At 46.8% G+C, this 27,379-nt stretch overlaps 4 protein-coding genes across 5 annotated transcripts in view; all 4 read right to left on the bottom strand.

Annotated features, from left to right (window-relative positions):
- The window catches only part of LOC308581031 (uncharacterized protein), a 58,207-nt gene extending 52,987 nt beyond the window's left edge, over positions 1-5,220 (bottom strand). The window contains exon 1 of the mRNA XM_081183472.1: positions 5,060-5,220. The gene's annotated coding sequence lies outside the window, so the exon portion shown is untranslated. The remainder of the gene's footprint in view (positions 1-5,059) is intronic.
- Positions 1-27,379, bottom strand: part of LOC308580402 (uncharacterized protein) — a 40,661-nt gene that overhangs the window by 84 nt on the left and 13,198 nt on the right. The window lies entirely within an intron of this gene.
- On the bottom strand, positions 168-27,150 carry LOC308580680 (uncharacterized protein). Of its 2 annotated transcripts, none has more exons than XM_081182692.1 (3): positions 26,639-27,150; positions 18,199-18,325; positions 168-2,473 (listed from the first exon to the last, which is right to left on the bottom strand). In XM_081182692.1, the coding sequence occupies exons 1-3, from the start codon at positions 26,639-26,641 to the stop codon at positions 951-953; spliced, it is 1,653 nt and encodes a 550-aa protein (XP_081038818.1). In that variant the 5' UTR covers positions 26,642-27,150; the 3' UTR covers positions 168-950. The 2 variants fall into 2 exon arrangements, with proteins under 2 accessions (XP_081038818.1, XP_081038817.1); XM_081182691.1 differs by lacking the exon at positions 26,639-27,150 and adding an exon at positions 18,650-18,837.
- LOC308581068 (uncharacterized protein) lies at positions 11,652-18,298 on the bottom strand. Its single transcript, XM_081183524.1, has 2 exons — positions 18,161-18,298; positions 11,652-12,963 (listed from the first exon to the last, which is right to left on the bottom strand). The coding sequence occupies exon 2, from the start codon at positions 12,836-12,838 to the stop codon at positions 11,984-11,986; it is 855 nt and encodes a 284-aa protein (XP_081039650.1). The 5' UTR covers positions 12,839-12,963; positions 18,161-18,298; the 3' UTR covers positions 11,652-11,983.

The following is a 27,379-nucleotide window of genomic DNA, read 5'->3' as shown; positions in this document are numbered from 1 at the left end:
TGACTGTCTCGGATACACAGCCCAAACAGGACAAGCAATGTGTAGCTGCAGGTAGGTAGCCGTGTCTGGTCTGCAGTAGTTGAAACAAAATAAAAAAATTCCTTCCAGTAGCACCTTAGAGACCAACAAAGTTTGTTATTGGACACTTTGTATCTGAAGACGTGAGCATGCGCATGAAAGCTCATACAAAATAACAAACTTAGTTGTTCTCTAAGGTGCTACTGGAAGCAATTTGTAGTTTTGTTCTTTATTAGGAAAGCACTCCGTTACATCAACAAGTTTTGGAGCCACAGCAGGACCACAGGTCCAGCACCAAGGGCCTTCTGATGGTTCCCTCAATGTGAGAAGCTACAGGGAAGCAGGCAGAGGGCCTCCCATCAGATGTCAAAGAGATGAGTAACCTTGAAGACATCTGAAGGCAGCCCTATAGAAGGAAACCTTTTAATGGGAGATGTTTTTATATATGTTGGGAGCTGCCCAGAGTGGCTGGAGCAACCCTATTAGACGGGCAGGGTACAAATCATTGCTGTGGTGGTGAATAAAAAAAGAAAGCTGGTAAAAGACTGTGTAAAGACCTCATCCACACTGGACTTTAAGGTGGACTTGAAACTGCTTGTGTCTCTATATTTTATTTTGCCTCATCTACACAATATCTCTTTCCTTGTCTAATGCAAGCCCACTCTTCGCCCTCCTACGTTCAGACTGCCATGATGCAAGGAGAAGCCAATAAACCAAGAAAATCTAACACAAAACCCTGCTACTCAACTGTGGACATTAGGAGGCAGACTAGGCTCAAAAGAACAAGCAAACGCCTATGATTAAACAGAGGGAGGTAAGCAAGATTAAAACCAAAGATAAAGAAGCAATTTCTAACACTGAGTACAGTCTTTGGTTTGCTTCCTGTAGGAGATCTTGATGTGACTGAAGATCTTTCCCCACTCTAATCCCTTCTAAGATGTTTTCCTATGAGTTCTTTGATGCCGGGTAAGGGAGCTACTGTGACAAAAGCTCTTCCCACACTGCAAACAGTCGTAAGATTCGTCCCCTGTATGAATTCTTTGATGTTTAGTAAGGTGGCTGCTGCAATAGAAGCTCTTTCCACATTCTAAACACTTGGAAGGTTTTTTATGTCTTGTGAGGCGGATACTGTCACTAAAGCTCTTTCCGCACTCACAGCACCTATAAGGTTTATCCCCTGTATGAGTTCTTTTATGTCTTGTGAGGTGGCTACTACTAACGAAGCTCTTGTCACATTCCAAACATTTATAAGGTTTTTCTCCTGTGTGAGTTCTGTAATGCTTCGTGAGGGAGCCTTTGCAACTGAAGCTCTTTCCACATTCCAAACACTCATAAGGTTTGTCCCCTGTATGAATTCTGTGATGCTTCGTGAGGGAGTCACTGTACCTGAAGCTCTTCCCACAGTACAAACATTTGTAATTTGGTTTGTACCCTGTGTGGGTTGTATGATGCCTACTAAGGCAGCCACTGTTACTGAAGCTCTTTCCGCACTCAAAGCACTGATGAGGTTTCTCCCCTGTATGAGTCCTTTGATGCAAAGTAAAGTGACCACTCTGACTAAAACTCTTTCCACACTCCCAGCATCTATAAGGTTTATCCCCTGTATGAGTTCTTTTATGTCTTAAGAGGTGGCTACTACGAATGAAGCTCTTGTCACATTCCAAACATTTATAAGGTTTTTCTCCTGTGTGACTTCTTTGATGCAAAGTAAGGGAGTCTTTGCGACTGAAGCTCTTTCCACACTCCAAACACTCATACGGTTTGTCCCCTGTATGAATTCTTTGATGCTTCGTGAGGGAGTCACTATGCCTGAAGCCCTGCCCACAGTCCAAACATTGGTATGGTTTTTCACCTGAATGAATCCTTTGATGCTTCATGATGGAGTTATGGGACCTGAAGCTCTTCCCACAGTCCAAACATTGGTATGGTTTTTCACCTGCATGAATTCTGTGATGCTTCGTGAGGGAGTCACTGTGCCTGAAGCACTTCCCACAGTCCAAACATTTGTAATTTGGTTTGTACCCTGTGTGGGTTGTATGATGCATATTAAGGGAGCCACTGTTACTGAAGCTCTTTCCGCACTCAAAGCACTGATGAGGTTTCTCCCCTGTATGAGTTCTTTGATGCAAAGTAAGGGAGCCACTCTGACTAAAACTTTTCCCACACTCCCAGCATTTATATGGTTTTTCACCCGAGTGCACTCTTTGATGCGAAGTAAGCGTTGAGCGATAAGGAAATCTCTTTCCACACACAGTACATTCATGCTTCTCTCTGCAAATCTGATTTTCATTAACCTGAGACGCGGTGGATTCCCTCCCCACCTTCTGCATTTGGGTCCCCTCATTTCTGTAGGTTCCAACTTGAACCCGCAGTTTCCGTTGCGCATTATGCTCCTCTGCTCTTTCATGAGGCACTTCTGATGTTTCTCTTTCAGTCCGGATCCCCCAAACATCTCCTAATGGATTAAAAATGAAAACTGGTAAATGCTGTGTCTCTCTCAAGCCTCATCCACAGAGGACTTTTAATGCTGAATTTAAGCTGATGCCTCTCTATTTTTCATTTTGCATCATCCCCAGAAAATCCTCCTAATCTAACTTGCACCTTGCCCTAACCTCTCTTAAATTCAGAAACATAATGTAGAACAGAGTTTCAACCTTTTCCCAGCCATGGCCCCCTTTTGACCTTGTTTCGTTCCTGTGGCCCCCATCCCATCCTACTGGTAGAAAGGTAGCTATTTAAATGTTTTGCTTGTAAATAGAACGGCGTTTCTGTATGCTGCTCTGGTTTCACCAGAAGCGGTTTAGTCATGCTGGCCACATGGCCCAGAAGCTATCTGCAGACAAACGCCGTCTCCCTTGGCCTATAGAGCAAGATGAGCGCGCAACCCCAGAGTTGTCTGTGACTGGACCTAACGGTCAGGGGTACCTTTACCTTTTAAGAAAAAGTGGGACATTCCAGGATCAAATCTGAAAACTGGGATGACTTTTGTAAATCTGGGACTGTCCCTGGAAAATAAGGACACTTGGGAGAGTCTGCAAAAGGCACACCAGGAGTTCTGTATATATGGGAGTATTTTAAAAAGTAAGTGGTCCTTATCTTGTCTCAGGTGCCAAGGAACAATCAGCGGTGCATTTTCAGGCTCCTGATACATATCCTTTGCAGTCACATCCTGGTCCCTGCACGTCCCACCCTTAAACCACATATGTGGGGCAGCAGGACACGATTTGAGGAAAATGGCTTTGTGGGCTAGAGAGGTACTGCCGCCATGACCCACAAGTCTCTCACTGCTGACCTGGCAGCTTGGCTGCTGCAAACCAAAAAAATCTGTCTGAATACTCAGATGAAGCCCATTCAGTCCCTGATCTGGCAATTGCTGCAGCTATACCAGTGAGTGTCAGAAGATTCAGGACCCAACACAATATTATACTCTGAAAAAGAATTTTCTTCACACCACCGTTCATGGGCGTAGCCAAGGAGGGGTGGGGGGCAGCCCCCCAGATCAAGTAAAACATTAGAAACACATAACTAACTGACCAATCACACCGGTTCTGCCTCCCTAACAAAAGTCCTGCCCCCCCCACCAAAAATCCCGCACCCATGCCACCACTGAAAAACATTCCTTTCCTTTTCTACCTTTTATCTCTCACAGCCCAGTAGTCTTCCTCGTTTTCTTGCTCCAAACATCTCCCCAAATCCCCCTCTCCATTCTCTGCAACTCACCAGATCCCTCTGGAGGTCCTGGGAGGGAACATTCAAAGGTGGTGGGAGACAGCCTGACCAGGTCAACCGTCCATCTTCCTCCTTCCATCCTCGCTAGGTTTGCAGGATCAGACACTTTCATCCTTCCTAAGGAGCTCTGAAGGCAAAACAAGCAGCATTTTCCTGGGATGGAAAAAAAAAGGAAAGGGAGCCTCCAGAGATTCACCTGCCCTAGATAGTTTCCTGCCCCTGGAGAAGCTCAAATGGGGCATCCCCTCTGCAACAGTCCCCAACAGTTTTTAAACATGTTTTTTTCTGTTTCCAAATTAATCTGTCTGCTTCCTCTATCCTTTCTTAAGGCTGGCATGGTTCACACATTATTGACCGAAAGGTACAACCCATTGAACTCAGTGGAGCTTACTTAGGAGTAAATCTGCAAAGGACTGCTGTGCATATTCTTCCTCTTCTGACACTCAGAAACACATTAGTCCTCTTCCCCACATTGGCAACCGTGAGAACAGAATCCTGGACTACATGGGCCTTTGATCCAGGAGAAATTACCAATGTGCCTTCTAGTGATCTCATTGATGGTATACAAACGATAATTCACACCTCTGCTAGCTACTGATTAAGGCGAAAAAGATCCTTGTACAGAGCTTTCTGGCTCGGATCCAGCAAGGCCCATTCCTCGTTGGTGAAACGCACAGACACCTCATCGAAGCTCACCGATCCCTGGAAGAAGAAAACCGTTCCCTTCTTTGTAAGCACTCCAAGGTAAGGTGTTGTCATAAGTATAATACTTCTAATACCCTTCTGGGGTATCTAGAGGCCGTATAAGAGATCTCTCTCAGGCGATCTCTATCGGTCAGAGGAAGCAGAGCCCAAGCAGAGTACAGTGGTACCTTGGGTTACATACGCTTCAGGTTACAGACTCTGCTAACCCAGAAATAGTACCTCGGGTTAAGAACTTTGCTTCAGGATGAGAACAGAAATCGTGTGGCGGCGGCAGCGGGAGGCCCCGTTAGCTAAAGTGGTGCTTCAGGTTAAGAACAGTTTCAGGTTAAGAACGGACCTCTGGAACGAATTAAGTTCTTAACCCGAGGTACCACTGTATATTGATAGTAAAGTGGCTGGAAAGCCTGATCTTTATTAAGGGAAATAAAGTGTTGCAACATGGTCTCCGCTCACGACACGCAGGAGGGAGGAGAACCCCGAAGCCCCTATAAGGACTTTTGAAATCGCCCCCCCTCTTGCCCAAGACCAGCCCCCCCCAAATACATACATTCCTCCTCCTCCTTCCTCCTCCTCCTCCTTCCTCCGTCTCTCCTTCCCGGCATCTGACCTGGAGGCGGCAGGAGAGGCAGCCTCCCCGGCGGAGAAAGAACGGGAGAAGCTCCTCCGCAAGGAAGAGGAGGAGGAAAGAGGCGCCTCCAGGAAAAGCAGCTGCGTCCCACAGGAAGGAGGGACAGGCCCGGAACAGGAAGCGGAAGCTCCTCCTCTTCCGCAGGAATTTCCCCTTCCGCTCTAGGAATCTTGGCGCCGTGGTTTCGCCTTAACCCTTGCAGAGCCGAGCGGCAGGAACCTCTTGGCTGCCCCTGGCGGAGAGCGAGCAGAGGAGTCCCGATTTTTTCTAGAAAGCTCTGCAGAATCAGGCCCCGAGGGCAGCATCCTCTCCTCCAGCAGGTGCCCCATGCAGGATGCAGTGACCACTGAGAGCCGGAGTATTATTATTATTATTATTATTATTATTATTATTATTATTATTATTATTATATTAATAATGGGCAGCCTTCGTATCATCATCATCATTATTAATGCCCCATCTTTTCTCCAAATTGAGAGTAGGAGATCGTAGAAAAGATAATCTTTACCACTGAACAGATTAAAGAGGCATTAAACTCTCATATGGTGAGAATATATGTATATGAATAACTATTTTAAAATAAACCAAATACTGTAATCGTAAAAGAAGTAACCAGGTCTTCACCTCCCTCCACTGATCTGTGACAGCTTGTCACTGTAAGAAGAACCAGTTTTGAACAGGTAACTTGGCTTTTTCCCATTCTCCTGATTCTGGGAGCCTATTTTGCTGATGAGCAAGTTACAATGTCTCAAAGTAAATCAATAGTGTCATGTTTAGGAGGCTTGCACCTATATAAAATGCACACATATACGTTAAAATGCACAATAACAATTTGATCTCAACATCCTTACTTAAAATATATAATAAAACAAGCAAGTTGAAAGGAAGGAGCATTAGAATCAGAATTATAGAATTGCAGAGTTGGATTAGACCCAGGGGTCATCTAGTCCAACCCCCTGCAATGCAGGAATCTCCGCTAAAGGAGATTGTTCCAATGTCCAACAGCTCTTACTGTCAGAAAGTTCTTCCTCACATTTAGTCGGTATCCCCTTTCTTGTAACTTGAAGCCATTGGTTCAAGTCCTACCCTTCTGAGCAGGAGAAAAGAAGCTTGTATCCTCTTCCATGTGATAGCCTTTTAAAATATTTGAAGATGGCTATCATATCTCCTCTCAGTCTCCTCCTAAGGCTAAACATGCCCAGCTTCTTCAAGTGTTCTTCCTAAGGCTTTCGAGCTTGTCAAAATCCTTAAATTGTGGTGCCCAGAATTGGACACAGTATTCCAGGTGTGGTCTGACCAAGGCAGAATAGAGTGGTACTATTACTTCCCTTGACACCAATCTGGTTGATGCAGCCCAGAATAGATTTTTTTTTCCTGCTCCTGCTGCATCACACGGTTGACTCATGTTGTTAAGCTTGTGGTCTACTAAGACTCCTAAGTGGTCTACTAAGACTACTAAGACTCCTACTAAGAAAGTCAGTTGTCCCTTATCTTATATTTGTGCTGCAGGTTCTTTCATTCTATTCAGTTCATTAAAAAGCACACAGTGTACTCGGCAGCAACTCCCTTCTGAAGATTCCTTGGGCTGGAGGTTAGGGAAAAGGAGGTGGGTGAACCACAGGCAGCACAAATATATCCCACCAAGAACCCTCCCCTAGTCTGGACATTTCAGAAGGATAAAACTTGAAACCTCCATTGATATACAATTTTATGATATTACTCCTAGAGAAAGTGGTATTATGAGCCATCAAACCTCAGAAATACACTTTTTCCATTTCTTTTCAGCCAGGCTTTTGGCCTTTAACTTAAAGAATTATTGTGGCCTTAATCTTTGCAACCTACATGGACTTGCTTTGAGATGACCTTCCTTGAAAAAGCAACTAAATGCAATGAATAGTAATGCATGATATCTGCGACACCATCATTCTGTCGTGTATGCTGCTAAGCAAACTATGTGATTAAACAGTCTATGACTAACCTAAAAGCAGTAATTTTGTTGTCCCCGAGAGGGGGCAATGACAATAAAGATATTATTATTATTAAATTGCAACCAGCACACATGAGACCTCTTCAGCCTTTGTTTCCACGCCTTGCAGTTGTAAGAACAATCCTATTGAAAAAGCAAGTTCACCCCCCACCCAATCGGAACGAGAGACCTCATTGGCCAGAAAAATGAGAATCAAGGTAAGTCACTCTTAACCAATGTGTCTAATCTTTGATGTCTGTAAAATCACATTTCACAAGTGTGTCTGTGTGCATCTGAATGCTGGACTACATAGGATTTTGTTTTGACCCAACAGGGCTCTTCATACATTCTTTGCCATGGGGAAATTAAGAACACCCTCTCTAATTGATATTACACCAACAGGGGTTCACACCTTCGCTAGCTATTGATCAAGGGGGAAAGGACCTTATCCACAGAAGCCACCATTTCATAAATATCCATCATGACTTCCTTGTACAGCACTCTCGGACCTGGATCCAGCAGGGAGCATTCGTCATCGGTGAAATTCAAGGACACCCCCTCAAAGCTCATTGATCCCTGGAAAAGGAAAGCAATTCCCTTATTCGTAGTCCATCCAGGGTAAGGTGTGGGAAAATGGGCAACTGGAGATCTTAAGTGTTCAGAAATCACCCAAAGCCAATGGAATTTACCCATTAGTTTAAGAATTCTAAGTCAAGTATTCTAACAAAAATATGTAACTTGTCTGTGAGACTGCCCAGCTTCTTTTCCTCCAACAGGGAAGCCAATGTAAAGGATTTAGTTTCCAGAAAACTGCACGTTAGTTACCGTATTTTTCGCACTATTGAACGCACCGGTCCATAGGACGCACCTAGATTTGGGGGGGGGGGGAAATAAAGGCAAAATAAATTTATCCCCCCCCCCGCCAGGCGCAGGCCTGGGTCGTGGGAAGCCCGAGCTTCCCCCTCCCCCAGAACGGGACCCAGAGCCATGCCGAAGCTGCGCACAGCTTTGGCATCGCTCTGGGAGCTTGCGGGGCTGGGGGAGGAAGAAGCCCTCCGCCAGCCTCCAAACCATGTTGGGAGACAGCGGGATGGCGCGCTGCGCCTCTCCCGCTGTCCCCCGAGTTTGCGGGGCTGGGCCAGCCTTCTAACCAAGTCGGGGGACAGCGGGAAGGGCGCGCTGCGCCCCTGCCGCTGTCTCCCGAGTTTGCGGGGCTGGCGACAGGGAGGAGCAGGCTTTCCCCCCCGCCAGCCTTCTAGCCAAGTTGGGGGACAGCGGGAAGGGCGCGCTGCGCCTCTCCCGCTGTCTCCCGAGTTTGCGGGGCTGGCGACGGGGAGGAGCAGGCTCACCCCCCGCCAGCCTTCTAACCAAGTCGGGGGACAGCGGGAATGGCGCGCTGCGCCTCTCCCGCTGTCCCCCGAGCTTGTGGGGCTGGCGGTGGGGCTCTCCTGAAGCCTGGAGAGCGAGAGGGGTCGGTGCGCACCGACCCCTCTCGCTCTCCAGGCTTCAGCGAAAGCCTGCATTCGCACCATAGGACGCACACACATTTCCCCTTCATTTTTGGAGGGGAAAAAGTGTGTCCTATAGTGCGAAAAATACGGTAGTTTAATGTTTGTTTTGGGGAAACTGGTGGAAAACAGTATTAAAGACAATGACATAACCAAATGTATGTAAGCAAATTTATATAGTGCACCTTCAAGCAAAAGAAATCCTAACTTAACACATCTGCAAATGAGATCTGAATTGGTGATGACTGAGAAGGAAAGTGACATTTGGGATCATAGCTGATAGCTCAGTAAAGAAATTGGCGCAGGATGTGAAAGTAGTGAAATGGGTCAATGCCGTTTTAGGGAAAGATTCAAAACTAAGCTGCCAATATCACAGTGCTGATATACAAATCTGTGGTGCAGCTGCCCTTATAAAACTGTATGGATCCAGTTGCATGACCTCAAAAATAATACAGTGGTGCCCCGCAAGACGGAAAACCCGCTAGACGAAAGGGTTTTCCGTTTTGGAGGTGCTTCGCAAAACGAATTTCCTATGGGCATGCTTCGCAAGACGAAAATGTCTTGTGAGTTCCTGCGGGGTTTCCCCCCCCCCTTTTTCCCAAGCCGCTATGCCGCTTAACAGCTGATCCGCTAAACCGCTTAACAGTTGATCCGCTAAGCCACTTATCAGCTGATCCGCTAAGCCTGCTAAGCCGCTAATAGCAGTAATCCGCTAAGCCGCTAATGGGCTTGCTTCGCAAGACGAAAAAACTGCAAGACGAAGAGACTCGCGGAACGGATTCTTTTCGTCTTGCGAGGCACCACTGTTTTGTAGATTCAGAAAACATTGGGAAAAGAACAAACAAAACATGGAATATGAGGAATTACTAATCTGAAACAAAGGCACTTATGGGGAAATATGATAGAGATGTATAAAGGTATTCATGGTCTTTAGAAATAGGAGAGAGGGAGGTGTTTCTCCCTCTAGGATACTGCCTTTCCAGGCCATCCAATGAAGCTAATTGTGCACAGATTAAGGACGAACAAAAGGAAGCACTTCTTCACTGTTAAACTCTGCAATTCACTAATGCAAAATGCAGTAATAGCACCAATTAAGAGAGAAATAGACAAATTCATAGCCATCAGTGCCAGTTTCTTTTGTCTGCCAACCCAATCATCTTTATTGGACGCTTAGAAGACTATTTCATGCCACTCTTCTAAGGAATACGTCAGACAGAAAAATACAAGAGATGAAGAAATTACGTTTTATTATATTATGTCACGATGTTGATTTTGACATTATGAGAAGTGGCATCTAATTTTTGATAAATAGTTTCTAGTAAATAACTTGTGATTGTTACCATGCGGCCTATTACGTTCACGTGCTTTTACAACTGACCACCAGCCATTATGGCTGTGCACTGCTTCCACTTGTTTTGGACAGTACAGTGGTGCCTCGCAAGACGAAAAGAATCCGTTCTGTGATTCTCTTCGTCTAGCGGTTTTTTTCGTCTTGCAAAGCAAGCCCATTGACAGATTAGCGCTATTAGCGGCTTATCGGCTGATCGGATCAGCTGATAAGCGGCTTAGCGGATTAGAAAAAGGGGGGGAGGGGAAAAACCCCGCAGGAACTCGCAAGACATTGTCGTCTTGCGAAGCAAGCCCATAGGAGATTCGTTTTGCGAAGCACCTCCAAAATGGAAAACTCTTTCGTCTAGCGAGTTTTCCGTCTTGCGAGGCATTTGTCTTGCGGGGCACCACTGTATATTCCTCATTGCCAGTTCCTGGGAATCACCTAAAGAGGCATGTTGTACTCGCTGCTGGTTGCAAAGTTCCCAGAGGCATCTGCTTGGTCACTGGGGGAATAGGGTGCTGGCCTAGGTGGGTTAAGGGCCTGATCCACCAGCTAGGCTCTTCTGAGGTCATGTTCAAGGTTTCATGAGCAAATCCCCCTTCCTCAGAGGCTGCAGATTCAGGTCTCTCTGTTACTAGGAAGTACCAATTCCAGAGGTCCCCAACATCTTTCTTCTGATTACCTTTCCCCTACCTTACCTGGATGCATGGTGGTCAAGAATTCATGAAAACATTGAAAATGAAGTTCCTAATTTGCCCAAATGGGCAAGAGTGTGGTGAACAAACAGGACCTGAGAGGCTAAAACGTTTTTGGAGAGATTTCTTTTAAATAAATCAACAGAAGACCAGGAAATGCCTTTTAACCTATGAAAGATATGAGTGAAAGGGGATCAAGCAGAAATCAGCGCACATTACACACTAAATGTAAAAAAATAAACAACAGAATATGCAAATGATTCATGTGGAAACACAAAATATTAATATAAAACTTAACTTTTAAATTTATGTTTGTCTACTCTGAAAAAAGAATAGGCCAAATCAATATCATATCCAACTTAACTGTTGCTGAATTCCACACTGGCTCCACCAGCTCTCTCATATAGCTTACCAATATACCCAGCTGATCTAAATACATATCCACTGAACGGATCTCATGGACAGCTCAGTCAGCAAAGAATGGAACTCTTAAATCTCGGGGTGGTGGATTCCAGCCACAAAATCTCCACCGCACTTTTCACAGCAGGCAAGAGAGTGGCGTGAAGAACAGGGAGGTGTGGGAGGGAGTAATTACAGTGGCACCTCAGGTTACAAACTTAATTCGTTCCGGAGGTCCGTTCTTAACCTGAAACCGTTCTTAACCTGAGGTGCGCTTTCGCTAATGGGGCCTCCCGCTGCCAACTGAAGCTCTTGTCACACTACAAACATTTGTAAGGGCTATCCATTGTATGAATTATCTTATGGCTAGTGAGGTGACAACTCTGAATGAAGCTCTTTCTACATTCCAAACATTTATAAGGTTTTTCTCCTGTGTGAGTTCTTGGATGCAAAGTAAGGGAGTCTTTTTGAGGGACGCAGGTAGCGCTGTGGTCTAAACCACTGAGCCTCTTGGACTTGCTGATCTGAAGGTCGGCGGTTCGAATCCCTGCAACGGGGTGGGCTCCCGTTGCTCGGTCCCAGCTCCTGCCAACCTAACAGTTCGAAAGCACGTCAGTGCAAGTAGATAAATAGGTACCACTCCAGCAGGAAGGGAGCGCTCTGGCACTCGTCACGTTCCTCTGTGCGCCAGGAGTTTAGTCATGCTGGCCACATGACCCAGAAAGCTGTCTGTGGACAAACGCCAGCTCCCTCGGCCTGTAAAGCAAGATGAGCGCCGCAACCCCAGAGACATTCGCAACTGGACTTAATAGTAAGGGGTCCCTTTATCTTTACCTAAGGGAGTCTTTGCAACTGAAACTCTTTCAACACTGCATACAGTCCCCTGTATGAATTCTTTGATGCTTCATGAGGGAGTCACTATATCAGAAGCTCTCCCCACAGTCCAAACATTTATAATATGGCTTGTCCCCTGTGTGGGTTGTATGATGCATATTAAGGGAGCTAATGTCTCTGAAGCTCTTCCAAAGCATTAATGAGGTTTCTCCTCCTATGAGTTCTTTGATGATCAATAAGGTGACAACTCTGACTGAAGCTCTTTCCACATTCAAAACAGGTATAAGGCTTTTCCCCTGTATGAGTTCTTTGATGCCGAGTAAGGGCACCACTCTCACGGAAGCTCTTGTCACACTCCCAGCATTTATAAGGTTTTTCTCCTGTGTGACTACTCTGATGCAAAATAAGGGAGTCTTTGCGACTGAAGCTCATTTCACACTCCAAACACCCATAAGGTTTGTCCCCTGTATGAATTCTTTGATGCCTTGTGAGGGTGCCTTTGTGCCTGAAGCCCACCCCACAGTCCAAACATTTGTGAGGTTTTTCACCTGCGTGAGTTCTTTTATCTCTAGTGAGGATGCTCCCCTGATGGAAGCTCTTTCCACTCATCAAGCTTTCACACAGTTTGTCCCCTGTGTAAGTTCTTTCATGTCTAGTGAGGCTGCTCCTCTGACGGAAACACTTTCCACACTTCAAGCATTCATACGGTTTGTCCCCTGTGTGGATTGCGTGATGCCTACTAAGGGAGCTACTCTGACTGAAGCTCTTTCCACACTCAAAGCATTTATGAGGTTTCTCCCCTGTATGAGTCCTTTGATGCGAAGTAAGGGAGCCACTATTACTAAAACTCTTTCCACACTCCCAGCATTTATATGGTTTTTCATCCGAGTGTGCTCTTTGATGTGAAGCAAGCATTGAGCGATAAGGAAATCTCTTTCCACACACAGTACATTCATGCTTCTCTCTGCCAATCTGATTTTCATTAACCTGAGAAGCAGTGGATTCCCTCCCCACCTTCTGCATTTGGGCCCCCTCCTTTCTGTAGGTTCCAACTTGAACCCGCTGTTTCCGTTGCTGCTTCTGCTCCTCAGCTCCTTCACATGACGGTTCTGATTGTTCTCCTTCAGTCAGGAACTCCGAAACATCTCCTAATGGATTAAAAAGGAAAAGTGGTAAAATGATGTGTCTCTATAAGGTAGGGGTTGGCAATCTACAGCTCCTGGGCCACATCTGGCCAGGGGGGTCATTTAACCGGCCCCCGAGCCACCCCTGAACCCTGCCACGCGCTCTGCAAGTCTCTGCACGCTGCGCTAAACCAGCGCATCGCGGCGACTCACTTCCGCGGCACTGGCGGGGCTTCCTATTGGATACAGCAAACTCCTGCAACCAATAGGAAGCTGGAGGCGCCTTCTCCACGCCAGAAATAGTGTCTGCGGGTGTGCGCTCGCCCAATCTGGCCCATGCTGAGATCTCCGGGGGAGTGAACCGGCCCAGGCTCAGTAAGTTTGCTGACCCCTGGTTTAAGGCCTCATCCACACAGGACTTTTAATGCTGATTTGAATCTGCTTGCGTCTCTCTTTTGTATTTTGCATCATCCACAGAAAATCCTCCTCATCTAAATGGCAGCCAGCCCTTCCCTTTCTTAAATTTGGAAACATGATGCAGAGCAGAGTTTCCCCATCTTTTCCCAACCGTGGCCCCTTTCCGACCTCATTTCCTTCCTGTGGCCCCCAACCCCTTCCTACCGGTAGAAAGGTAGCTACTGAAATGTTTTGTTTGTAAATAGAACCTCTTTTATAATTTATTTATCATAATGTTTTTATGATTTATACAAAATACAACTACATAAAATAATAGGAGCATAATGAAACGTTGTTGAAGCAGATAAACATAAGAATCCTAGAGCTGGGAGGGACCCCAAGAGTCATCCTTCTAGTGCAACCCATACAAACGTAGGAATCTCAGCTCAAGCATCCATGACAGATACCCACCCAACCTCTGCTTAGAAACCTCCAAGGAAGGAGAGTCTGCAAACTCCAGAGGGAGATCTTCCTTGTATTGTATTATAAAAAGTAAACAGCACTTATTTGATCCCAGTTATTTGACACAGAGCAGGAAACCTACAGATAACAGTCCAAAAGCATACCGTTCAACATTTCTCCAATGAAAATAGATACGTTCTATTCCAGAAGAATAATAATAATTTTACTAATAATACCCCATCCATGTGGGACAAGAAGCTACAGTTAGTTCAAAATTGGGAAAGGCGTACCTCAAGGGTGTATATTGTCTCCCTGCTTATTTAACTTATATGCATCATGGGAAAGGCTGGGCTGGATGAATCCCAAGCGAGAATTAAGATTGCCGGAAGAAATATCAACAACCTCACATATGCAGATGACACAACCTTGATGGCAGAAAGTGAGGAGGAATTAAAGAACCTATTCATGAGAGTGAAAGAGGAGAGCGCAAAATATGGTCTGAAGCTCAACATCAAAAAAACTAAAATCATGGTCACTGGGCCCATCACCTCCTGGCAAATAGAAGGGGAAGAAATGGAGGCAGTGAGAGATTTTACCTTCTTGGGCTCCATGATCACTGCAGATGGTGACAGCAGTCACAAAATTAAATGATGCCTGCTTCTTGGGAGAAAAGCAATGACAAACCTAGGCAGCATCTTAAAAAGCAGAGACATTACTTTGCCGACAAAGGTCCGTATCGTTAAAGCCATGGTTTTCCCAGTAGTGATGTATGGAAGTGAGAGCTGGACCATCAAGAAGGCTGCTCACCGAAGAATGAATGCTTTTGAATTATGGTGCTGGAGGAGACTCTTGAGAGTCCCATGGACTGCAAGAAGATCAAACCTATCCATTCTGCAAGAAATCAGCCCTGAGTGCTCACTGGAAGCACAGATCCTGAAGCTGAGGCTCTGATACTTTGGGCCACCTTACGAGAAGAGAAGACTCCCTGGAAAAGACCCTGATGTTGGGAACGATGGAGGGCACAAGGAGAAGGGGACGACGGAGGGCGAGATTGTTGGACAGTGTTCTGGAAGCTACCAGCATGAGTTTGACCAAACTGCGGGAGGCAGTGGAAGACAGAAGTGCCTGGCGTGCTCTGGTCCAGGGGGTCACGAAGAGTCAGACACAACTATACAACAACAACAACAACACCCCGCCCATCAGATTGGATTGCCCCAGCCACTTGGCGGCTTCCAACATATATAAAGACATAATAAAACATTAAACTTAAACTCTTCCCTATACAGGGCTGCCTTCAGATGGCTTGGAGGTTACATAACCCCACACCCTCCAACATTTCTCTGGGACGTCCTAAGGAAAAGCAGGACATTCCAGGATCAAATCAGAACCTGGGATGACTTCTGTCAATCTAGGACTGTTTCTGGAAAATAGGGACACTTGGAGAGTCTGCAAAAAGGACCACAGGGAGTTCTGTATATATGGGAGAATTTTAAAAAGCAAGTGGTCCTCACTGACCTAGTGCAAAAAGATCTAGTCATCCGGAGTAGCAGTGGCTGCCTAGAAAAAACACCATAGCCCCACACCCTTACCTGGGAGTAAGGCCCACTTAACACTGTGCTGCTTTGTTCTGAGTAGACACTAATTTACTAGATGCAAGTCAGCAGCACCAGACGAATTCACTTGGCTAGGTGCTGTGGTGGATTTTGTGCCGCGTCTTGCAGAGCCAGACCAACACTGCCGATGAACCCTGCGGACTGATCTGCTAGGCCCTGGGGAGGACTGCACCCCACCTCTTGCGGAGTCAGACCCAGGCTGCCACTTGGCCTGGCACTGACGGAGCAACAAGCAGTGGTCAAAACAGGAGCCTCAAGGATTGCCCTCTCCAGCTGAAAACAAACCAGGACTGCTCCAAGAAATGCAAAAAGGAAAAAATAAATAAAAGTACTGCTAGGCTGCCCCCTGACTTGCCTGTGCGTCACTGAGCAGATATTCAGTCAGTGGTGTAGCGTGGGTTGTCAGCACCCAGGGCAAGGCAAGTAATTTGCGCCCCCTAACCCGTGGATTTGCGCCCCCTAACCTGTGGATTTGCACCCCCTAACCCGTGGATTTGCACCCCCTAACCCTAACCCCCAGATGTTGCACCCGGTGCGGCCGGCCCCCCATGCACCCCCCACGCTACGCCACTGTATTCAGTCAATCAGGATTTTTAAAGGGGAAAAAATGATTGTAAGCGGTTTAGTCATGCTGGCCACATGACCCAGAAAGCTGTCTGTGGACAAACCCTGGCTCCCTCGGCCTGAAAGCGAGATGAGCGCTGCAACCCCAAAGTAGCCTTTGACTGGACCTAGCCGTCAAGGTGTACTTTACCTTTTCTTCACCTTTATTTGACACAGAGGGAGAAACCTACAAACCACAGTCCAAAAGCATACCTTCCCACTTATCTCCGATGAAAATAGGTATGTCCTATTCCATAATAATCATTTTACTATTAATGCCCTGCCCATCTGACAAGTTGCCCCAGCCATTCTGGGCAGCTTCCAACATATATAAAAACTTAATAAAACATTTTAAAACCCTTCTCTACACAGGGCTGCCTTCAGATGGCTCGGGGGTCGGCTAACTCCATACCCTCCGACATTTCTCTGGCGAAAATAGGGACATCCTAACTAAAAGCAGGACATTCCGGAATCAAATCAGAAACTGGGACGGCTTCTGTAAATCCAGGACTGTCCTTGGAAAATAGGGACACTTGGGTAGTCTGCAAAAAGAGCACAGGGAGTTCTGTATATCTGGGAGAATTTTAAAAGCAAGTGGTCCTCACTGACGTGGTGCAAAAGATCTAGTCATCCGGAGGAGCCCTGGCTGCCTAGAAAAACCACTATAGCCCCACACACCCTTACCTGGGGATAAGGCCCATTGAACTCAGTACTGCTTTGTTCACAGTAGACACTTAGCAATTTTCTAGATGCAAGTCAGCGGCACCAGACAAATCCACTCGGGTAAGCCGACACTGCCGACAGGCCCTGTGCCCCGATCTCCTAGGCGCTGGTGTCGATTGCACCCTGCGTCTTTCAGAATCAGGCCCAGGCCGCCACCTGGCCAAGCACTGGTGGCAGCTACAAGCAGTGGTCAAAACCAGAGCCTCAGAGATGGCCATCTCCAGCTGGAAACAAACCAGGACTGCTCTAAGAAAATGCACAAAGGAAAACAGAAGCAGCAGCAGCGCTACGCTGCCCCGGTGGGCCACCCCCTTACCTGCTTGTGATTGGCCGAGCAGATAGCCAGCCAATCAGGATTTTGAAACCAAAACAGAATGATTAATGGCTTTTTCCATTTTCTTCTCACTTCCCTCTGTCGCTCCCTAGCCTCATGCTGTACAGCCCCCCAATTTACATAATTTTCACCTGGGACCTCGTTGGAAAATCCTGGGGCCCCTGTTGGGAAACACTGATGTAGAGAAACAGGATAAAGTGTGTTGGTTTTTTTAAAGTTGAAAGTCCTTAAGGGAGGAACTGGGAACCTTTGGCTCTCCAAATGCAGCTGAAAAAAGTCCCATCAGCTCCAGCAAACATGGACAGTCAACAGAGAGGATGTTGGGATCCAGCAACTTCTGGGAGGGAGCCAGGCGTCCCTACACCTGTCTTATGGGGGAAAAGAGGTCCTTGTGGGCATTCTACTCAGGTGGCAGAATAAGATACCCACCACGACTCTTTCCTCTCCCTTCCACAAGCAGAATCCAGAAATAATTGTGCTGCAGGATAACAGGTGCACATTTACTGGACAAGGGCCTTAGAACATGTTTGGGAGCCAGAACAGTAAGTTGGGTGTTGGGTGACATTTCCCCAACAGGCCTGAGGACCTCCCCCTCTCGTGCACAACCCTCCTGTGTAGGCTCAGTTCCCAAATCAGCTGGGTCCTCCGATTCTCCCTGTGAGTCGTTGGGGACAGAGAGTAGGTTCAGATCCATGCCACTCCATCCATTCCCCCCTGCACACTGCTTTGCAAGCTATGCAGCTAGGCAGACTAGGACTCTCCCCCAATGCAATAAATCGCAAGCAGCACACAGCAGACCTCTTCAGCCTTCTGTTTCCGTGACATGCAGTTGTTCACCCCTCACCCAATCCAACAAGAGACCTCCCTGGCCAGAAAAAAAGGGAAATCAAGGCAGGTAACTCATAGCCAATGGGTCCATTCTTTGATGGCTTCCTATAGGCACCTGGTTGGCAAGCGTGAGAACTGAATCCTGGACTACGTGGGCCTTTGCTTTGAACCAACAGGGGTCTTTGAATGTTCCTTTGTCCAGGAGAAATTACAAAGTGCTTTCTAGTGATCTCATTGATGGTACACCAACAATAATTCACACCTTTGCTAGCTATGGATCAAGGAGAAACAGATCCGTACCCACAGATGTCATCATCTCACGAATCTCCTCCATGACTTCCTCGTACAGAGCTCTCTGGCCCGGATCCAGCAAGGCCCATTCCTCGTTTGTGAAACGCACAGACACCTCATCGAAGCTCACCAATCCCTGGAAGAAGAAAACCATTCCCTTCTTTGTAAGCACTCCAAGGCAAGGTGTCGTCTTAAGTATAATACTTCTAATATCCTCCTGGGGTATCTAGAGCCGGTATAAGAGATCTCTTATACGGTCGGAGAGGAAGCAGAGCCCAAGCAGAATATATTGACAGTAAAGCGGCTGGAAAGCCTGATCTTTATTAAGGGAAATAAAGTGTTGCAACATGGTCTCCGCTCACGACACGCAGGAGGGAAGAGAACCCCGAAGCCCCTATAAAGACTTTTGAAATCGCCCCCCCCCCTTGCCCAAGACCAGCCCCCAAAACACCATACATACATTCCTCCTCCTCCTCCTCCTCCTCCTCCTTCCTCCGTCTCTCCTTCCCGGCATCTGACCTGGAGGCGGCAGGAGAGGCAGCCTCCCCTGCGGAGAAAGAACGGGAGAAGCTCCTCCGCAAGGAAGAAGAGGGAAGAGGCGCCTCCAGGCAAAGCAGCTGCGTCCCACAGGAAGGAGGGACAGGCCCGGAACAGGAAGCGGAAGCTCCTCCTCCTCTCGCGCAGGAATTCCCCTTCCGCTCTAGGAATCTTGGCTCCGTGGTTTCGGCTTAACCCTTGCGGAGCTGAGCGGGAGGAACCTCTTGGCTGCTCCGGGCGAACAGCGAGGAGAGGAGTCCCCATTTTGTGTAGAAAGCCCTGCAGGATCAGGCCCCGAGTACAGGAGCCTCTCCTCCAGCAGGTGCCCCATGCAGGATGCAGTGACCATTGAGAGCCATAGCATATGCCTCCTTTTCCCCAGGACTTGTGAGTGAAGGTGGCTTTCACATAAAACAGGAAACCTAACATCATCCTTAAAAAGTAATTCTACTCTAATAAGGATATATAAATAGAAAGAACTATTAAAAATAGCTAATAATCATAGAAAGAAGTAACAAGGATGTCATCTCTCTTGGACCTGGCCCAAACCTACATGGAGAAACTGGAGTATTATTATTATTATTATTATTATTATTATTATTATTATTATTATTATTATTATTATTATTATTATTAATTTGTATACCGCCCTATACCCGCAGGTCTCAGGGCAGTTCACAAAATCAAATCACAATATAAAAACAGAAGATACACTATCAAAACAAAAACTACCCAATTGCAGGGGTGAAGGTCAGGATGACCAATAGAGAGCCAGGCTAAGAACCTCTGAAGCCATATTATAGGGCCATCTAAAAGCTAAAAGCACAAAGCCATTTTAGAAAGCTAAAGACTATTTCTCTTTCTCATGTTTGTCACTTTGCCACCTTTTGCAGAGGCAGCAAGCATGCAAGCTTGCAAGGATGTGGTTAGGGTAGCTTGCACCTGAGGTTAAGCCATTTCTGAGAAACGACCCCTGACAAAGGCAAGTAGCAGGACGTAGCTAACCACCTAAATCCAGATATAACTCTGAGAGAGAAACTGTCAAAACCACAGGACGCGTTTCCAGTAAACACCTGCTCAGGGGCAGTTCCTGGAACTAGTAAACAGGTTAATTAGTTTATAAGCCAGTAGCGCCACCTAGTGGAATAGGCAACTTGGAACCGAAAGGACACACCAAATTTATTCATTGGTTGAGCTTTAATGAATATGTATCAATGACCATAGGAAATTGTCAATCATTGGCTAAAGGGATGCCAAGGGGCTGAACTGTGCTTTGCAGAAAGATATATAAGTTGACTGCCCCAAAGGGGGGGCGGGCATTCTTCATTTTTCTGAATGCACCCTATTTGCTTTTTGTCGGACAAAAATCCAAATAAAAACTTTTTCTTTAAGAAACTTTGCTGCCTGATTTTTACATTCCTGGTCTGAATACCGATGTCCCTTTCATTTCTGGTGCCAAAAGTGACTCGGATCAGAAGGACTTTAAGTGTCCTCAGAGACCAGGAGGCAGCTCCCTTGCCCTCTGGGCAGAGACAGGGGAGGGTCAACAGACCTCCTGGCTTCCACGTGCACACCGAACCTTTTCTTCGGAGGGGGGCAGAAGGCAACTTGACCCTCTTGCTGTATCCTGGGACAGAGGACAACGGATTTGAAGAGCCGAGGTTGGGAGGACAGGGCAGAGAAAAGCCGGCTGGGGTGAGTACATGGCAATAAGCCCTGATGGGATAGGAAATCCTCCTTTTAATTAAGGAGAAGGGAGATACTGATCACATCTCCAGCGTGGATAGTGGCATTAAGTAGAAGGGTTGACTGCTGACAACCACCCACGCTTTGGTATTAAGAAGGAGAGAAAGGAGGGGCACAGGGTGGTTAGCGTATGGTACAACGTCTGGCGAGAGAGGCATTTTGTGCATGTATGTGTGTTACCCCGGGGCATTCCCCTGGGGTCGTAGCAACAAGTACTCCATTTCTCAGTCGGGCGACCACATCTGGGTGAGAAAAGTTGCGAAATGAATGTGTGAGTGTTTGGTGTGGGGACGCTGTACAGGGCCATACTGAAAATGGGAGGGGGGAGACTTGAAAGCCTTGAAAGGTCCAGTAATTCCCCTTCAATGCATGTTAAACAACTTCAAGAAAAGATTTAGAGGAGACTATAGCATAGACCAGGGGGGACATCCTGACCAGATTCCCTATATAGACAACTGGCTGAAGGTGGTAGATGACAATCACCCCCCCTGGTTGAAGAAATGCAGGACTGAACATTGCAAAGTCACTCCCTCATGTTAGGTTTTGGAGAGGGAAGATGTCCAGAAGAAATACAGTGTTTATGGAGAAGAGTGTACAGAACAGTAAGCAGTTATTACTGCATTAACAGAGGAAAAAATAAATAAATACCCACTTTCAAGAAAAGAGCATGAAACAGGATGCTGCTATAGAATTAATGTAACAGGATCTTGAACAGACAAATGAAGGACTTAATAGATTAAACACAAGTCATTTAGAAGAGAGGTCTCAACTAATTCAAGACCTCCAGAGGCATGGAAGAGAATTTGACAACCTCAGAGAGGTTTTAGCTGAGAAAGACAAAGAAATTTCTGCTATTATTTCAAATACAAATGTGTATTCTGAGCAGATTAATATTCTGAAATGTCAGATCAAGTGCAAAGAGGATGAAATGCAAGACAGGGAAATAGTGTTGTCTAAGGCTGAAAGGGAAGTCCAGTTACTGAAAGATCTACAAACCAAAGGTGTGAACAGTGGAGGCAGAAAGCTTTCAGAACTTTCTGAACAGTTAAGTGCAATAAAATCAGAACTGGCTGAGGGGAAAAAAAAAAATTGAAAACGTTAGTAAAACAAAAGAGAATGAAGAATTTGTTAGGCAAAACAAAGAGACTAGCCAAACAGTTAAAGATCTTCATTCTGCAATTAAGACTTGTGATGTTACTTACAACAACAAACTCATGGAGTGTGACTCACAAATTAAATTGCTTAAAGAACAAATAAGTAAATCAGCTAAAAAATTGCAAGAAACAGGAATAGAATGTAAGGAGGAACAGACCATTTTAAATCCCAGGTCGATGAACATATCTCTGTAAAGGAGAAATTGAACAAGTTACTAAAATTAAAAGAAAAACAAAGAACAAAGTTTTGTGAATGAGCTGAAATCAGTGAAAGATTCACACAACCAGCTCACTTTACAAAATGCAAAAAAAAAAAAGGGATGAAGATTTAGCTAATTTATCCAGACAACTTGCTGAACATACTGACCATCTAGAAATTGTCAAAAGGTCACTGCAAAAAAAAAAGAGGCAGAGATTGTGATATCCCTAAAAGACAAGCTTAAAGTTGTGGAGCAGTAGGCTTTTGCAGAATCCTGATCCAAGGCTTCAGTATTTTAGCAAAACCTCTAAATGAAGTTACCAGAGGAAGGGAAAGAGACCCCTTTGAGTGGGGACCGGCCCAACAAGAAGCCTTTGAGACTATCAAGCAATTAGATTCCACAGTGAAAGGCTGGCCACCCTGTCTGTGGCCTGTCACTGCCACCGCCACACTAGTGGAAGAAGCAGACAAGTTCATGTTTGGCCAGGAGATGCATGTGAATGTGCCCCATTTGGTTCTCACCCTTATGGAATATAAGGAGGCTGAAACAGGCTTTGCCCAACCCATTGAGAAGTCTGCAGGCGCAGTGGAAGCTTGTGAAGCAGACGTGCCTGATGTTCTAGAGAGACCAAAGGGTCCTAGACATTTTAAGGGCCAGCGTGATTCTTGGCTGTTGGCAATACTCCAAGGGAGGAAGCCCTGGGTAGCGTGGCAGCCACTGAAGACAGCATGTCAGGCCACAGTGGCAGCCAGACCAGAAGGGGCTGTGGGACGCCCAGAAAGCCCAGAGGGGGCTAGAGGATGCCCAGAAAAAGTACCAAGGCCAGAGGGGGCTGAGGCTGTTTTGGGAAGCTGTTTCTACGCTTCAATAAGTTGTTCCTCAGGCAGCAGAGCACCCAGAAGTGGGGGTGCAAGGCAGGCAAGCCGTTCCAAGAGCTCTAAGAAAGCCAAAGTCTCCAAGAGTTGTTTGTGTTTTGAGGCGAAGTCCAACAGCAAAAGGCATTGCCCTGCAATTGGCAGCAGGATGCAAGGCTAATGTCCAGAAGTTGAGACGTTACTGGAAGCAGTATGGGGTCCCGAAGAGATTGCCGTGATGCACTGCAAAGCCCATGGGAGAGGCCGGGACATGGTCACTAGGGGCAACCGGAAGGCAGACAACGCAGCTCGTGAAGCAGCTTTGAAACCTCCACCAGCACTCAACGCAGCCCTCATCCCACAACTCACTCCAGACGATGTGGAACCACGCTACACACCGGAGGAGCAACAGTGGGCACGCCAGGAAGGAGCAACACTCCAGGAGGGATGGTTCCGTCTACCAGAAAACCGTGTTTTTGTGCCCCAACATCTGGCTACCGTGATTGTGAAGAATTACCACGAGTCCACTCATCTAGGGGGTCCAGCTGCCAGAGCACACCTTGGGAGACTTTTCTATATCACTAACCTTTCTCAACTAGTTGCTGCTATATCCCAGGGGTGTGTCCTGTGCGCCAAGAACACCCCCAGACAAGGCCACCTCCCCCCACCGGGTGTACAACACGTGGGCTTTACCCCTATGGAAAGCCTGATTGTGGACTTCACTGAATTGCCTCCAGCTAGGGGTATCAAATACCTGCTTGTGTTTGTCTTCACCCTGACGGGCTGGACAGAGGCATACCCCACTAGAACAGAGATACCTTGTGAAGTGTCCAAGAAACTGTTACATGAACTCATACCCCGATTTGGCCTCCCCAGAAGTATTGGCAGTGACAATGGCCCTGCCTTCATTGATAAAGTTGTGCAAGAAGTGTGCAAGGCGCTGCAGATAAACTGGAGGCTACACACAGCCTACAGACCCCAGAGTTCGGGAAAACCTGAGCGTATGAATCGCACCTTGAAGACCCACTTGGCCAAGCTGACCCAGGAGTCAGGACTACACTCCAACCAAGAGACTGAGACTATCACCCTTTGAACTTTTGTATGGCAGGCCAACCCCTTTCGTCCGAGACATCCCCGCCAGTTTGGGGCGGGTGGGAGATCACATCACTCAGGAACAAGTGCAATTCCTGTCCCCGTGTGTGTTTGCTTCCCTTTCCAGGTACTACCTCGAGCCTACACCGTGCAGTCTCGCTGAGCCGGTCCACCAGTTCCAGCTGGGTGACAGCGTGGAAGCGCAACCCCCTCATCCCTAAGTGGCGAGGCCCGTATACCGTCCTCCTCTCCATCCCAACTGCGGTGAGAGTAGCCGACGTGACTCCCTGGGTGCATCACACGCGTCTGATCATCACCTTGTGTCTGACGCTACCGGAAACGCATTGGGCCACGGGCAACGTGATCCTGCGACTGATCATCACAAGGACTTTCACAAGGACTTTCCCCTTTTCTCTATTATGTTCTGTATTGATTTGCTCTATGTCCTACTGCCCTTTTTGCTCTATGTCCTATTGCCCTGACCCCACCGAGCCATACCGACCCTCTTGGCCTGCGGACCTCTGCTACGACTGGTTTGCCTTGCCAGTGGTAAGAAATGGCGTGCTCATTGGTTATTGGGAACAGGGGTTTGATGAGGTTGCCGTATTGAAACATCCCACTACCCCACTGTGGCTTCTCTTCCACACCACTGTCCAGCGCACATGGGTACTGCTCCTACGGGAAGTTGCAGAGACGGTCGAAATCTATCGAGTTCTGGACCGCTCTTGCTGTTGTGGGGGGGGGTAACCAACTGTCAATCGGGAGGTAGACCACTGTACCAACCCCATCTGGTAGACCAGGTCCTAATCTTAATCCAGGTGTTGCATGGGACGGAGCCTATCTTAATGCAAATATTGCAGGGGAGGGAGCCTGAACCAGGTGCACATTGAAATTGCTGAACAAGTGCCAGTAAATCCTGCAGCCCCACCTGTGGTTGTCGTGGTGGCTCGAGCCTCCCAAAAATCCCAGAATACTGCCTGAACTACTGGGCCTGGTAACTCCACATCTAATACCCTTGAATGTGGTAGGGTATTCTTGTGGCTGCATAATGGTTGCCACCCCAGGCTTCAGCCTCCATAGGCCCTGGTCAGAGACCACGTAGGTGACCGCTACCCAGTAGGACCAGCCTTTGAACTTTACAGAGTCTATTGCCATCCCTATAGCTCCCGAGGCCTAACAGTGTATCAGTGCCAGGCGGCCACTTTTCCCTGTGTAGAGTGGGAACGTTTTGTGGGTAGACGCTGTTCACGCCGTAGCAGGGCCAGGAGTTAGAGGCCCCATGCCCTGGCCTTCGTGGGCCACCATCCCTTTGGCCTGTGGTATTACCCTTTTTGTGGTATTTCTGTGTTGGTGGTACAGTTCTTTGTTCTGGGGCACCGAACATTCCTCGAATCAGGATGTGGATCATACCCCGCCTCCGGATGGTTCTCACCTCTCAGATGGCCACCGGGGGGAGGGAAAACACCTTCCTGAATATGACAACAGCTGTAGCTAAGAGCCTGAACAGGTCTGAGTGTTACAGGCTGATTTGTACCACAAAATTAGTCTAGATGGTGCAGGTCTCCCCAGTGTATGTAGTTGAATTAGTTCTTAGCTCCCAGGTTGGTCATGGTTAAAAGAGATTTTGCTTGTGATTTTACTTCTCTTCGTTACCATATTACTCTTATCATGCTTTTTGCCTTGCCTTATCCAGATTGTACGCCAAATGGTAAGCCGCTCAGTTAATGCAGCAACACGTACCTATATCCTGGCTCTCTATGATGTTGCACCTATAGGTCCATCAAGCGAAAATGGAGAACCGTGACCGGTCAGCATTTTCGTGATGGAAAGGGGGGAATGCAGGGGTGAAGGTCAGGATGACCAATAGAGAGCCAGGCTAAGAACCTCTGAAGCCATATTATAGGGCCATCTAAAAGCTAAAAGCACAAAGCCATTTTAGAAAGCTAAAGACTATTTCTCTTTCTCATGTTTGTCACTTTGCCACCTTTTGCAGAGGCAGCAAGCATGCAAGCTTGCAAGGATGTGGTTAGGGTAGCTTGCACCTGAGGTTAAGCCATTTCTGAGAAACGACCCCTGACAAAGGCAAGTAGCAGGACGTAGCTAACCACCTAAATCCAGATATAACTCTGAGAGAGAAACTGTCAAAACCACAGGACGCGTTTCCAGTAAACACCTGCTCAGGGGCAGTTCCTGGAACTAGTAAACAGGTTAATTAGTTTATAAGCCAGTAGCGCCACCTAGTGGAATAGGCAACTTGGAACCGAAAGGACACACCAAATTTATTCATTGGTTGAGCTTTAATGAATATGTATCAATGACCATAGGAAATTGTCAATCATTGGCTAAAGGGATGCCAAGGGGCTGAACTGTGCTTTGCATGTCCCTTTCACAATAACTCACCCCCCCCCAAAAAAAAACCCAGCCTAAGTACAGTGGTACTTCTAGTTACATACGCTTCAGGTTACAGACTCTGTTAACCCAGAAATAGTGCTTCAGGTTAAGAACTTTGCTTCAGGACGAGAACAGAAATTATGCAGCAGTGGTGCGGCCGCAGCAGGAGGCCCCATTAGCTAAAGTGGTGCTTCAGGTCAAGAACAGTTTCAGGTTAAGAACGGACCTCCGGAACGAATTAAGTACTCAACCCGAGGTACCACTGTACTGGGTTCTTTGTGAGGAAGTGACCATTTGCCGGTAGAAAGTGACCCTGTCCTCCTGGGGTTCATGCTGAGCGGAGTCAGAGATGCACTCTGGACTTTAAGAAGGTTGATTTCCAGCAAGTGACATCTAGAACCCCCCCCCCCCAAAAAAAAGGACACATATTTGAAGCAGAGCCAGCTTGGCCAGAACCCATGGACATTCTCCTTACCATTGTTGCAAAACTGCTAGGCTGATTGAAAACTCACATGCAGCAATAGAGAAAATAAAGAGTTCCTGTATTTGTAACCGGCAGCAAAGTGGCTCAGAATAGTGAGTTCCAAAGTCTCAGCCTCGAACAACAGGTTCCAGGGGCTTTTATACCCTTTTGCCTTTCAGCATCTAGCACTGAATATTCATATACTGCAGCAAAATTTAACCAATCATTTGGGACAGCACCCTTCCTTTATTCCTTATAAGCTTACTTCCTGTTACAGTTAGGTAGCCGTGTTGGTCTGCCGTAGTCGAAACAAAATAAAAACAAATTCCTTCCAGTAGTACCTTATAGTCCAACTAATAATAAACTTAGTTGGTCTCTAAGGTGCTACAGGAAGGAATTTTTTAAAATTTTGTTTAAGCTTACTTCCTGTTATTGCAAAGAGCTCAGCGTTGCACAGAAACTGTTAGGCACTCTGCAATTTCCATACAAGGCTTCTTCTCCTTTTCTTGCTTTCAGCGTTTCGGGGATCTTGCAATGTAAGATAGGGGAGACTCAGGAGTTGCGGGTGGTTGGCCGTTGCCCAGTTTTCTAAAAAACTCTGTGCATTGATGTTTCACAGGGTGCGAAAGAAGGGCTTTGCACCTTTATACAATATGCATGTGTGCTTGGGCCCAGGGTCTTTTGCCTCACCATCCCCACTACTGACTCCCTGTTGCTACTCAGCTTAAAACAAAAAAGTGTCCCCAGATTCAT

This window comes from Podarcis bocagei (genome assembly GCF_964188305.1).
Source record: "Podarcis bocagei genome assembly, chromosome: 2".
Taxonomy (NCBI): Eukaryota; Metazoa; Chordata; class Lepidosauria; order Squamata; family Lacertidae; genus Podarcis; species Podarcis bocagei.
Note: the sequence above shows the minus strand (reverse complement) of the source record. Positions and strands in the feature narration are given on the sequence as shown.

Excerpts from the sequence above, each read along its gene's own strand:
- LOC308581068 (XM_081183524.1), bottom strand. The coding sequence starts at position 12,838 with ATGCAGAAGGTGGGGAGGGAATCCACTGCTTCTCAGGTTAATGAAAAT.
- LOC308580680 (XM_081182691.1), bottom strand. The coding sequence starts at position 18,703 with ATGCCGGGAAGGAGAGACGGAGGAAGGAGGAGGAGGAGGAGGAGGAGG. Across the intron at positions 18,326-18,649 it reads GGAGGAGGAGGAGGAGGAAT|GGATTGGTGAGCTTCGATGA; the intron begins GTATGTATGGTG and ends TTCTTCTTCCAG. Across the intron at positions 2,474-18,198 it reads TGAGATGATGACATCTGTGG|GAGATGTTTGGGGGATCCGG; the intron begins GTACGGATCTGT and ends TTAATCCATTAG.